The 12,995-nt window shown below is 46.8% G+C and overlaps 1 protein-coding gene across 1 annotated transcript; it reads right to left on the bottom strand.

The window, feature by feature from the left end:
* Positions 1–3,895: 3,895 nt before the first annotated feature.
* Positions 3,896–5,419, bottom strand: PtA15_6A664 (uncharacterized protein; the record flags this gene model as incomplete). Its single annotated transcript, XM_053170393.1, has 5 exons — positions 3,896–4,176; positions 4,245–4,425; positions 4,506–4,611; positions 4,691–4,856; positions 5,398–5,419. 5 exons carry the CDS (start codon positions 5,417–5,419, stop codon positions 3,896–3,898), a joined length of 756 nt encoding a protein of 251 aa, XP_053021589.1.
* Between the last annotated feature and the right edge of the window lie 7,576 nt (positions 5,420–12,995).

Below are 12,995 nucleotides of genomic sequence, written 5' to 3' on the forward strand. Positions count from 1 at the left end.
CGAGTAAATATATGTATGAGAAAAAACGTTTGATTTTTCACTTTTCTGTTGACCACACCGGAAGGGATTCCTCCAGGCCAAAGAACCTTTTTGACTGAAACAGATCCCTCCTGGCCAAAGAACCTCTTTGAGTGGAAGGAATCCCTTCTGGCCAAGCAGGCTCTGTAACCTCTTTGGAATCCTTCTGGTCAAAGAGGTTCCAGAGCCTCTTTGACTGGAAGGAATCCTTCTGGTAAAAGAGGTTACAGAGCCTCTTTGACTGGAAGGGATTCCTTCCAATCAAAGAGGTTACAAAACCGCTTTGGTCAGAATGGTATCCTTCCGGTCAATTTTGAGGGGCAGGTACCCGCTCTGACCCACTCTGCGGGTGCGGGTGTGGGTGCAGGTCACTTGGCCAAAAAAAAGCCACCGGTACCCGCACCAAAACAGGTACCCGGGTGTGGCGGGGCCATCTCTAGTACATGCACCCACCCAGTATGATATGAGGTGGGGTGTTTCACCATTTTTCAAATCATAAGGCTCCACTGCAGCTTTCCCCCAGTTGGCTCCACATCAACCATCAACTTCTTGGGATGGCAATCCTACCAGGCAAAGTCCTCACACTCAATGAATGTGAGCTACTTGTTTTTTTTGTTGCTCCTTTCTGTTTACTGTGTATTTATACCCTTGCTGGTCTTATTTTCTTATAAGTCTCTCATTGGATGGCTTTCAAGGATTGAACTTCTGATCAGATAATTTTTTTTTTTGATCCTTTTGTATATCTCATAGAAAAGCAATCTTTTTCATTATTATTTGACATCTGGAATCAATTGCTTCTGAGCCATAAACAAAGAGGAGAAAACAAGGTTGAACTCCTGGAGTGAGATTAGCAGCAGCAAAAGAAGCATAATGAAACATTGATTGACTTTGCTTGACAAAAAAAAAGGTTTGCTTGAAGAAAAAAGGGATAGATGCAAGCCAAAACACAAGGTTGAAAGCCAAACATGACAAAAGAGGCCAATGGTGGTGGCAGCTTTGATTTCCGCAGTTCACAGCAATCCATCATAGTATGAGATGTATGACATCTCCCTTGGATTTCAGAAAATACCATTTTGTGGAAATCACAACAAAGGATGTGGTTGTTGTCCCAGACTGACTGATAGACCGTGGCTGTTTGGTTGATCCCACCTGATTGGCATTGGAGTTGGTGAAGGCGGCATATGAATTGCAGAAGCTCTGCTCAATATTGATGATTGCCTGCCGGAAGCGGCATTTTCAATTGAGCAAACAAGCCTTGAATCTATCACATGCCCCACTTGGCTGTCTGGCGTGCAGATACAAGTTGCTTGTTGAGTAGCTGGAGTCAGGTGAAATCAAGTGAGTTGGTTGGCAGGCAATCACCATGCTTTACTGGGGCAAGGATCCAACTTTGGGAGCCTTTCTGACTTGCGCGGGAAAGCTGTGTTTCTGATGATCCAATACCCTGGTGGTGCCTGTTCAAGAAGCTGGTTGTAGAGTGGCTCAGCTATTGTCAAATCTTGCCAAGAACCCAGTGCATTCAGTATTGCACACATGATTGTTCCATCTAGCGCAAAGGCAAGGATACAGCTACAATAGTGTGAGCATGTCCGGCCATTGTAGTATGCGTTTTGAACACTCAAGGGATATCCAGCAAAATCATGTGAAGGAGATCATATATAAGATGCAGAAAGACTCACTCTTCATCATCCAAAAGCAGTACTGGCAAGTTCAGTCCATCCAAGAATACAAAACACTTTGTCAATAGAGGAAACTTCATCTTGATTGATGCACTGTAGTGTGGTGCCCTTTGTTTGGTAGTTGGCCACAAAAAACAAGCTTGAGGGTGATCCTGTGGGGTGGCAAGAAGGTGCTGCATCCCAGAGGCCAGGTATCGCAAACAGACAGCCAGTGTGATTCCAAAAGGCTGCTGCAAGGTGTACGCAGATATTTTCAAGCATAGCCAATGCAGCACTAGTCCTAGAGTACCTGCTGCATCAAGAGATTGGCAGCCAATTTGCGGCTCTCCGGTGGGGTTAACATCATTTCGGTCAATTGTACTGAAGTTCCACCTGGCCAAAAAGCGTTCAAGGAGTTCTTTGAACATGCTCACATCAAGTCCTATTGTATTGATGAAAGCTTGGTTGTTTTGAGATGCCCACAAGTAGGCCCAGGGACTGTTGAGCATCAGAAGGGTTGGTAGATCCGCCCGGGTTAAGTATGTTTGGAACTGACAGAACTTGCTGGGAGTCCCAAGGAAGGCAAGAGCTGTGATCAATGCACCCGCTTCATCCAGCTGTTGTTGGTCCCTGGCGCCCTGAGAAAAAAAATCTTTGATTGGGTGTCTTACAGCAGTTTGATCCATTTGCTGTTGTGTTGTTTGTCAGTGATCTGTAACTGCCGTTGATTCTCCAAAAGGAGGAGTATTTTCTGCAAGTTGATCATTGTGTGAAGTTCTTGGATTGGGTGGTTGAGTGTGATATGGATTGGTGCCAAAACATACGGCCAGGTGCAGAGTTACACCCGGGGAGTCCTCCAACAAGGATATCTCCAGGAATCCTTGTGGATTCCCCGTAGTGCCCCTGCGCAAGGTTGGACCAGCGGCTGCTGGTCCACACGTTCACGTGATCTCCATCAAGTGGATCACGGGGGCACCTCGTTATGGCCCCAAGGATTCCACGGATATTTACAGATGTGTACCTGTGGAATCCACGTGGCTGCGTAGGCGGGCCTTAAAACTTCAGCGGGAGCAGCCGGTTAAAAAGTGTTGCCAATCGGACTAGAACTCAAAATCAAGGCAGGGAGCCTGGATGAGAGGGAGTGCTACACAGCGCAGCCATCTCACATTCTTGACCTCTGCTTCTTTACACCTTATCAACCCCTCAAATGATGGTTTGCAATTGGGTTTGCAATAGGTTTTTTTGTTAAGTTTTTTTTTCAATATTTTCCTTCCTCTCTTCAAAATCATTTTTTTTTGGACTTTCAAAACCTCAGGACCAGCCTGAGGTGGTCTTGGCTGGACGTATAAAAAAAAGAAAATGCCGTGGAACCAACGTGAGCAACAAGCTGACGTGGTCTCCACGCGTGCCAGGAAGGCACATTGTGGAACCAACGGGGAAAAGTGTGAAGCCCATTGGTTCCACATGGAAAAAAAACAGTTTTGTGGAACCAACGAGCTTACCAAGGGGTTACCGAGCCAATCCTCATTGGTTCCATGGGTTACCCTCCTGTCATCGGTTCCATGGACGGGCGTGGCAGGAAGTACCCCCGCCGTGTATGTTTGAGTCAGGATGAGTTTTGGGGCAAAGACAGCAAGTTGTAAATTTAGGCACTGCAAGTGACAGAAGCCACAATTTCTAACTTAACTAAGGCCCTCTCTATGTGGAGGGGGGACACCGTCCTGCAGGGACCCTCCGAATGAGGGGAGGTTGCTTCGCTCCCCCAAGGAGGGAAATTAGCTAAGTTAGCCACAATTTAGACTTTTATTATTTGTAAATTACTTTCTGTGAGGCCCGCAGAACCAACAGGAAGTCCTCTTCCCTATCTTTTGCCGCTACACATGTTCCTGGAAGTTGACCCTTCAAAGTTGTGCATGTATTTTCAAGGTTCATTAGCTGTATGACCTGTGCAGATTGAACTGACCACAGAAAACAGCATGGTTTTTCAATTCAATTACACAGGAACCAGACTCTCCAAGCTCTGGTTAAGATGCCTTGGCCCTACAGCCCCTGCATCCAATCCTACAAGTTCTGTAGAGGCCAAAAATGTACAGTACACATGCGTAGGGTGATATTTTGAGCCGACCGTCATAAAGAGCGGTCCAAGATCAAAAAAACATTTCACGGGCGCGGGGAGGGGGGGGGTTACACAGGGTAGAGGGTTCGGGCACTGTGGTGAGTCAGTAGCGACGATCGTAGTCTCTTTCGTCGCGACGAGGACGATCATAGTCGCGACGCTCGTCGTACCGGTCGCGTTCGCCGCCTCGCATGGGGGCGGCATAGCCGTAGCGATCATCCCGGGCCGGCGGCGGGCCCCGGTCATCGTACCTGCGCTCACGCCGCTCAGGGTATCCACCCCCGTAACGGTCGTCGGCTCGATAGCCGCCCCCGTAGCCTCCACCTCCACCTCGAGGGTCATAACGACGCTCGTCTCTCTTGGCTGGACCAAAATATTGTCCGGCTGTTAAACAAAAAAAAAAGCTCAGATCCCGGGACAAACGATCGGGGCAAGGAGATGAAACTGCTTACGGGTGGGCGTGCGGGCTCGGCCTCGACGCGCTTTTTCGACGCCCAATGGCTTCCCAAATAGGTCAGTGCCGTTGAGTGCAGCCATCGCGGCATCGGCCTCTTCAGCGGTCTCCATCGTCACAAAGCCGAATCCCCTGACTTCCTTGGTGTTGGGATCTCTCATCAACTGAGCCTTTTGTACCTGCACAAAAAGTAAACCAAATCCAAATCAACGGAGATATTCCGCCTGACGGGATCAGTGGGTAGTCTTGTGGATCTTACTCGGCCATATTTCGAAAACAGTTCGTACAAGTCTGCGTCTTCGGCTCGGGTGCTGATCCCGGAGACGTGGAGGTTGTTACCAGGATTGTGGTCTCCATTGGATTGACTTGGGTGGGATGGGTGGCAGATGATCGGGAGTGACTAAGACTGGGTTGACGGGTGACAGAGAGTCGATTGAGACTCACCGACCACGGCCCATTGGCTTGTCCGAGTCGATTTTCATCGGGCTTCGGCTGCGTTCTCTGCGAGGAGCCGATCCATTGGGGTTGCCGGGACTGGGGGATCGACGGCGGGCAGGCGGGCCGTCGGTTTGGCGAGGGTGCTCGGCGAGAGTCGGGCCGTCGGCCCAATCTGTGGGAGGAGGATGCGGAAGCAGAAGGTGATGAGGGTGGTAAGAGCCCAGATCGAACAGGCTGTTAGGATTGAGTCATGGGAGACGCGACTGGAGGCGAGATATTGAAAAGTGTGTCTGTATGTGATGACGATCTGGAACTGAGTCCGAGTGGTGTGTAGCAGTAGCTGGGGCGAGTGTGAGGAGCATAGAGGAGCAACTGGACTGATTTCTACTGGGAGAAGACCAATGACCTGTAAGAAGGGGGAGACTCCTGTGAGAGAAAGCAGAGGATGGGTGGGGGTGGGATTGGACTGTGTTCTTCCGTTACTGCTTGGCGGGTGTACTGGGAGGGACTGGCTGTCTGAGTTGAGACGGTTCAGAATGCGAGAAACGCCAGGCTGAGCGAGCAGTTGAGAACGACCGGCGGAATGGAGACTGGTTCTTGTGTCTTGCCCAACTGAACGCAGGGTGGCAGGCAGGAAGAAGGTGGAGGACGATTGGTGGGCAGGGAAAAGAGAGGGGAAAGCGGGTGTGTGGGTGTGGAGGACGAGAACATACCCTGATCAGCACCACCAGGCATGATCGAAACGGATGGAGAGTGGGGGAGACAAGAGTCTGGGGGCTGGCTTTTCCGGATTGGCGAGTGTGTTGGTGAGAAGGGGAAGATGGGGGAGGGGGCAGCCCGGGCAGGGAGGGGCAGCTTTTAAAGCGCTGGCGAGGGGGCCAGGCGGGAGGGAAACAAGCCCCTCGCGGAAAACAAACTTAACATAACACCGGATGAAGACAAAGTCCTGTGCGAGTCTGCCAGCCTGTGGTGAATAGAATCCGCCTGCTTCCGGCGTAAACAGCGTTGAAGGCAAAAGGAGCTCCGAAAAATCAATGTTCTCTGGCTGCTTCAAAACTGGTTGCAGCAGGCCCATATTCCTCCAAACAAATAAATATATTCAGGAGCAGGGGGACACAAGGGCAGGCAATCACAAGAGAACTTGGGAGCCATTTTGAAGGTGAACATTCCATACAGTTTCCACGTTGGGCTGATTGTTCAGCAAGACGGCTCACTTACATAAAATGTTGCATAAACACCAAAGTTGGGATGTGAACCCGCTTGATGAATCCGAGCGCATATATACATTCACAGACAGGTTGCATAAATTCAGGGAAAGAGGTGGATATTGTGTTTGTATCAATCTTTGATTTGACATATGCATATTTATATATGTGAGAGAAGAGAAGACAATGGTAAATTATCATATTATAAGATAAAACATTGTGAAAAAGAATTGAGAGGAGAGGGAAAAGAGGGGAAAAGAGTAAGGCCAGGACAAAAAGAGGTTTTGTTGAGTTTTTGTCCTCAGGTCTCTTCCTTTTCTGCCTTCTTCCTCATTCCCCTTCCATTCCAATCTATCCTGACTCCAACTTATCCCATCTATGATCTCTCCACTTCTTACACCAGGGGGGAATCTGTTGCACTCTCCAGAGAGTGCCGGACCATAATTTCTTTCTGGAACCCTGCTAGATTTTAGCTGTATATTTTGTGCAATTCAACCTTTGCCAAGGTACATGTTGTGTCCAACTAAAGCTGATATCATCTGTAACTCAATACGGTGTAAAAACAGACTTTCACCTCAACCCATTCATGACTCCAGTGCAACTCAAGTTGAATCATATTTGAAAGCTTATTTGGCTCTGGGCGCACATCATGGGTTACTCTCACAGCTTGGGGATTGGAAACCCGTGATTCTGCTAGAGGATACTATCAAGGCAGATCCCATTAAATTTTAGCCAGATAAGTGCAGCAGTAGACTGAGTTGTAAATCCAGCATGTTCCAGTGCATAGGGTTTAATTTCATGGAAGTTTGATTGAACCTCATAAAGCCCAAGATTCAATAAAATCCCCATGATGACATCTCAAATCCCCCTTGGCGGGCTGTCATATACCTATACTAGCCCACTGAGAGTGATCCCTCTTGGCAAGCTGATATATGTATGCCACCTGCCAAGAGGGAATTCCTCTTGTTGGGCTGGTATACAGGTGGACTGTCAATCTTGTGACATTTCCACCATGATGTTTGGCCAGACATCAGTGTGGAAAGTCACCTGCAAAGTACAGGTCAATGAGGGGAGTTGTGTCTCCTCTTGATGACCAGCTGTAGCGGTAATTAAGGAGAGTTACATCACCTAGGTGGTGATGGACTGTCACTTGTGTGACATGTCCACCCCCACGTTCGGCCAAACGTCAGGGTGGACAGTCCCCTGCAACGTGCAGGTTGTCGAGCGGAGCTGTATCTCCTCTCGATGACCAGCTGTACGGGTCATTGAGGAGAGCTCCATCCCCTCAATGACCAGTACAGCTGGGTCATCAATGCGGAGGTCTGACTCCCTTCAATCACCACCTGTTTTGGTCATCGAGGGGAGTCGTAACTGCCCTCGATGACCCAGCTGTACCGGTCGTTGGCAGGAGTTGTAATTCCCCCCGATGACCAGTACTGACTGGCCATCAAGGGTGTTACAACTTGCCTCGATGACCGGTACAGGTGGATGTCGAAGCAAGTTACAACTCCACATCAATGACCAAGCTGTCCTGGTCATTGGCAGGAGTTGCAACTCCCTTCAATGACCAGTCAGTACCGGTCATCGGGGGGAGTTACAACTCCCCTCAGTGACTGGTATAGCTGGTCATCAAAGGGAGTTAGAACTCCGCTTGATGACCAGTTTGACCGGTTGTTGAGGCAAGTTACTACCCTCAATGACCTGTACTGACTGGTCATTGTGAGGAGTTGTCCCTCCCTTCAATGACCACCAGTACCGGTCATCAAGGGGAGTTGTGACTCCTTCTGACAACCGGTAACGCTGGTCATCGAGCGGAGTGGTGAGTTTGATTGATGGCCAGGCAGTACCGTTCATTGAGGAGAGTTAAAACTCCTGGTGACTGGCAAAGCTGGTCATCAAGCAGATATTCAACACCGTTCTATGACCAACTGTACCAGTCATGGAGGGTAGTTGTAACTCCCTCCAACGCCCAGTAATCCTGTGATAGTATTTTCTACAACTAGGAAGAGAGGGAAGCAAACTTAATAAGAATCACGGCTGACCTAGTGTTGGCAGAGGGAGAAAGGTGTTAAATTCTCTGCTGAGATAGATGGAGGAGGTGACAGATCTGCCTAAGTATGCAGTGGACGATGAATGAGTGAAATATATGAAATCTTTGTGAAGTCCGCAGTATGTGTGTGCTTTACAAGCCAACACAAAGTTTACCAGCAACATGCATTCAGTGAAGTAGTAAATTCTGGATGGCATGATGCTCCAAAGTGAGGGTGGAAAAAACCTGGGTTTGACTTCTGAGAATTTGCTCACATGGTGACAGAAATGTATCACTCCTACCTTGTAAAGGATGTACAATGGAGAGAAACTGGGGGGTAAATTCTCAATATGCTTGGGAAGGATTATCAGGTAAACAGAAGCACATGTGAGGAGTATATGAGTATACACTGCAGGTCAACATGCTTTCATCAGGTGGTATGGCTGAGTTCATACTGACTTGCAGATCAATCCATCACAAATGTGACTCAAGTTAGCAATGATTTCGGAACATTGCTAACTTGCAATTTGACATTGAACTGACTTCAGACAGGAAGCATGATAAAATTACCGTCTGGCACTCTCTGGAGAGTGCAACAGATTCCCCCCTGGTGTTATGCACTATCTCATCCTTTGGTCTGATAGTAATTTATAGGTCATGTTTGCTTTCCTTACTTGCCATGTTGACTTTGTTCCCTGCCCAGATTAGATAGTCAAACTTTCCAAAATACTTCTTATCCTCTGATGCGCGCACTCTGCTTGTGGCAGACTTGTGATATCTTTGAGAGTTATGGTTCCTTCTATACACTTCTACTTCATATTCATTATTCTTTCACACACAAGTTGTTGCATGTACATAGTCTATATATACACAGCCTAGACCAATGCAATCAACCATTGGTTCTTCCTCTCTTTTTTCTGCACCTCCAATCTGAGCTGATCCAGTGAGCACTCAACCCTCACTGTCCTTTCTCAAGCCCAAAGGCTCATCTCTGTGTTCTTTTGTGCTGCGGTCTTCAGTTCAAATCCCTTCAGGTTTGGGTGAAGATAATGATGATGAAAAGAAATCAGAGGTAGGAGAAATTAAACAAATGTGCTGCATCCAATCAAGCACAACAACAAAGCAGATGATTGAGGTCCTTGATGACTGAAAATCTTTTCAACTTTTTCAAATGTCCAGTTAGTGTATATACAATGGATCAAGCACACTCCTGTTATGAATTGTGCTTTGGCACAATCCAATTATGAATTGTGCTTTGGCACAATCCAATTATGAATTGTGCTTTGGCACAATCCAATTATGAATTGTGCTTTGGCACAATCCAATTATGAATTGTGCTTTGGCACAATCCAATTATGAATTGTGCTTTGGCACAATCCAATTATGAATTGTGCTTTGGCACAATCCAATTATGAATTGTGCTTTGGCACAATCCAATTATGAATTGTGCTTTGGCACAATCCAATTATGAATTGTGCTTTGGCACAATCCAACTATGAATTGTGCTTTGGCACAATCCAATTATGAATTGTGCTTTGGCACAATCCAACTATGAATTGTGCTTTGGCACAATCCAACTATGAATTGTGCTTTGGCACAATCCAACTATGAATTGTGCTTTGGCACAATCCAACTATGAATTGTGCTTTGGCACAATCCAACTATGAATTGTGCTTTGGCACAATCCAACTATGAATTGTGCTTTGGCACAATCCAACTATGAATTGTGCTTTGGCACAATCCAACTATGAATTGTGCTTTGGCACAATCCAACTATTAATTGTGCTTTGGTACACTCCTATTACAGAGTGTGCTTTGGCACAATCCTTGTGTAACACACCGGCAATGTTCCAACAGATGATGAACATTATCCTACAAAAATGCCTTGGTAAGTAAACTCTGGTGTACATGGATGATGTCATTGTGTTTCCAAAATACGCGGAAGAACATAAGGCCCACATCAAGCAAATCTTTAAACTACTGAAAGAGCATGACCTGGTAGTCTCCAAAAAAAATTTGAGTGGGTCAAAGCAGAGTTACTCTTTCTGGGACATGTGGTGAACATGTTGGGTATCAACATTAACAATCAAAAAATCAATAATATAAAAGATTGGCCAACCCCAACAAACATAACCCAGGTAAAAGGGTTTCTCAACCTTGCTACTTATTATAAACGGTTCATTATTTTTTTTTCTAAGATTGCAACTCCCTTCTGTAAGTTGACCAAAGGATCCCCTAAGAAGGGGTTGAATATTGAGTGGGGGGAGGATCAAACCATTGTGCTGTTCAAAGGCCTGAAATATCATCTCACCCAAACAATCATCCTACATCACCCAAAAGCCTTCCAACCGTTTGTCCTTGACACTGATGCTTCCGGCATGAACATTGGAGCAGTTATTCAATTTCCTTCATTCTCACTTATATTTTCAATCTCATTCAAACTCATTCACACCTCTCCTCACTTGGTTCCAGGTGTGCCTCCATCTCCCGCATGTCGTCGCTTGTGTTGTCTCACTCACAGCAACATTGCTGCTTTAGTCCTCCCTTTGTCGTCCATTATTTGTCAGCAGCTCGGCGAGATGAATACATATGGAGAGCTAGACCTATTGAGCATCTTGCCAAGAGGAATAAATGCCTCTCAACGAGATGGATTTGTACCAGATCGCCGAGAGGACTACATACATGATACCTCCCGGCAAGCTGGGCTTTGACTAGCTTGCCGGGAAGAATAATCATGGCGACCTGGTAAACTTCAGCTCTCTGGGAGGTATGTATTTCTCTTGGCGAGCTGGACTTGGGTCAATTGTCTGGGGTGTCTTGGTGTACATGTCCCTGCACGCCAAAAAATGATGGCGTACACAGGTTTTTGATTTTCAAGGATGGTGTACACACCTGTGTACACCTTTTTTGGCGTGCACATACTAAAAATTTGGTGTGCATTTAGCACAACTTATGTTGTCTTGGATCGGCCCAAGACCTAATCCGGACCCAACTCCTCATTAATGGGTTTGGGTTTGGGCAGTACATTTTCAGTTTTGTCCCAAGCCAACCCAACCCGGTGCTCACGTTGGGTCAGGTTTGGGCACCATCCTGTTTACACCCCTAAAGACCGTTGTTGAGGGGAGTGTTTGGTTTGGGCACCATCCTGTTTACACCCCTAAAGACCTTTGTTGAGGGGAGTAAACCCAACCTGTTTACACCCCTAAAGACCGTTGTTGAGGGGAGTGTTTACTCCCCTCAGTGTCCAGTACACACCTATCATTGAGGGGAGGTGGGACCTGTCTGTGCCGGTCATCAAGAGGTGGCCATTCATTGAGGGGAGTTGGCATCCCCTCCAATGACCAATTTGCAGTCATTGAGGGGAGGGGGTAATCCCCCCAATGACCAGTCTGTGCCGGTAATTGAGAGGTGTCCTCTCCTCTCAATGACTGGTGTATGCCGGTCATCCAGGAGGGTTGGCTCTCCCCTTGATGACCGGTGGGTCATCAAGACTCAAGAGGTGATTCCATTTTGAGGGGAGGAGTCATTGTGCTGGGCGGAAAGGGCGGGTACCCACCCCTTTTTTTTCTGCAAAAGCAGACACCGGCACCCACCAATGGGTACTAGGACACAGCCGCGGGTACCCGCAAATGGGTACCAGATGCCATCCCTACTCCTATTAAAGAGTGTGCTTTGGCACACTCTTATTATGGACTGTGCTTTGGCACACTCATATTATGGAGTGTGCTTTGGCACACTCCTATTAAAGAGTGTGCTTTGGCACTCACCGCCCCGGTTTCAGATTCTGGTGCACCACTTGGAGGATGAGATTCTTGAGGTGAGGCAGTCAATTGCTGCATTGCTTGGAAAGTAGATGCACAATTTCCAGTGTATTGAATTTCTCCTCCTCTTCCTTGGCCAAAACCTCCACAATTAGGTGTTCAAGGCAATTGCTGGGGTACCTGGTAATGTTGAGGTTCTTTGGGTGTTGGGTTGGGTGGATCTTCCTGGTCCATTGTTGGTCTTACCATATGACCTGCTGGGTCTGAATGGCTGAGCTACCAATATAATTGAGATGTAATAATTGTAATTTCAGCAGATTGTACATATTTTCATTGATATAATTGTGAAATATATTTCTGATTATATCACCGCCAAACGGAGCCCTAGCCACAGCTCTGGAACCACAAAAGATTTCACCTAAATTGTTACATCATCAGAACTCCCTAAATCTTGTTTGATTTTTGATTCACTTTAGTCATCACCAGTCTTATCTGCCTCAATTCTTGTTGAATTACAAAAACCACATCATTTTAGCCATCATGGACTTTGTTGATATCATATTCATCACATCATTTGATTGAGGGGGAGTGTGAGCCTGAGTCTCTTATGTGACAACAGGACACAAAGAAAAGGGGGACACTGGTTGAATTTCTGGGGATAAAGAAATACAAGCAGTGAGGAGAAGAGAAATAGAAGAGAGAAACTGAGAAGAGAGAAACTTGATCTTTTGAGTTTTGATTTAATATGGGCCAAGCTCTACCTAGAAAAGTAGGCTGCCAACTGTGCTAGAGATGCAACAGTCTCCACTCACACCAAGGAAACGGTGGTGGGATTCAGAAGTAGGATGACTACTCTGCTCTGGTTTTAAAGGTCTTAACAAGAGATAACCTATAGATCTTTTGAAGCAGAAGAGAGAAACAGAAGCAGGGAGAGAGCAGTCAAGAGCAACAGAGTTTCCTCTGAGATAAACAAGGTCAGTAGAAGAGGGTACTTACTGTCAATATCCTGTAGTGATACTGGGAGTGAAGTGGCCTCTGGTTAGTGATCCTGGGTGTCTCTGGGGTATGGTTCTGGTGTGCTGAAGTCTGTAGATCCTCCTCAGGCTGTGGGGGATCCTGACTTCGAAAATTTTCAGAGTTTGCTTACATAATTACATATGTACAAGTGGTTGGCGCGCCTGGTAGCGTTGCCACGTCACAACTGCGGATGCGCGCCATAACTCAAGAACTCAGGGAAGGAGTAGAGTTACAAAGAAGTGATAAGTTGTAACTAGGGTTAAAATTGCATGGGAAAACAGAATATGAAGTCAAAACAA

The sequence above is a fragment of the Puccinia triticina genome, chromosome 6A (genome assembly GCF_026914185.1).
Source record: "Puccinia triticina chromosome 6A, complete sequence".
Classification (NCBI taxonomy): domain Eukaryota; kingdom Fungi; phylum Basidiomycota; class Pucciniomycetes; order Pucciniales; family Pucciniaceae; genus Puccinia; species Puccinia triticina.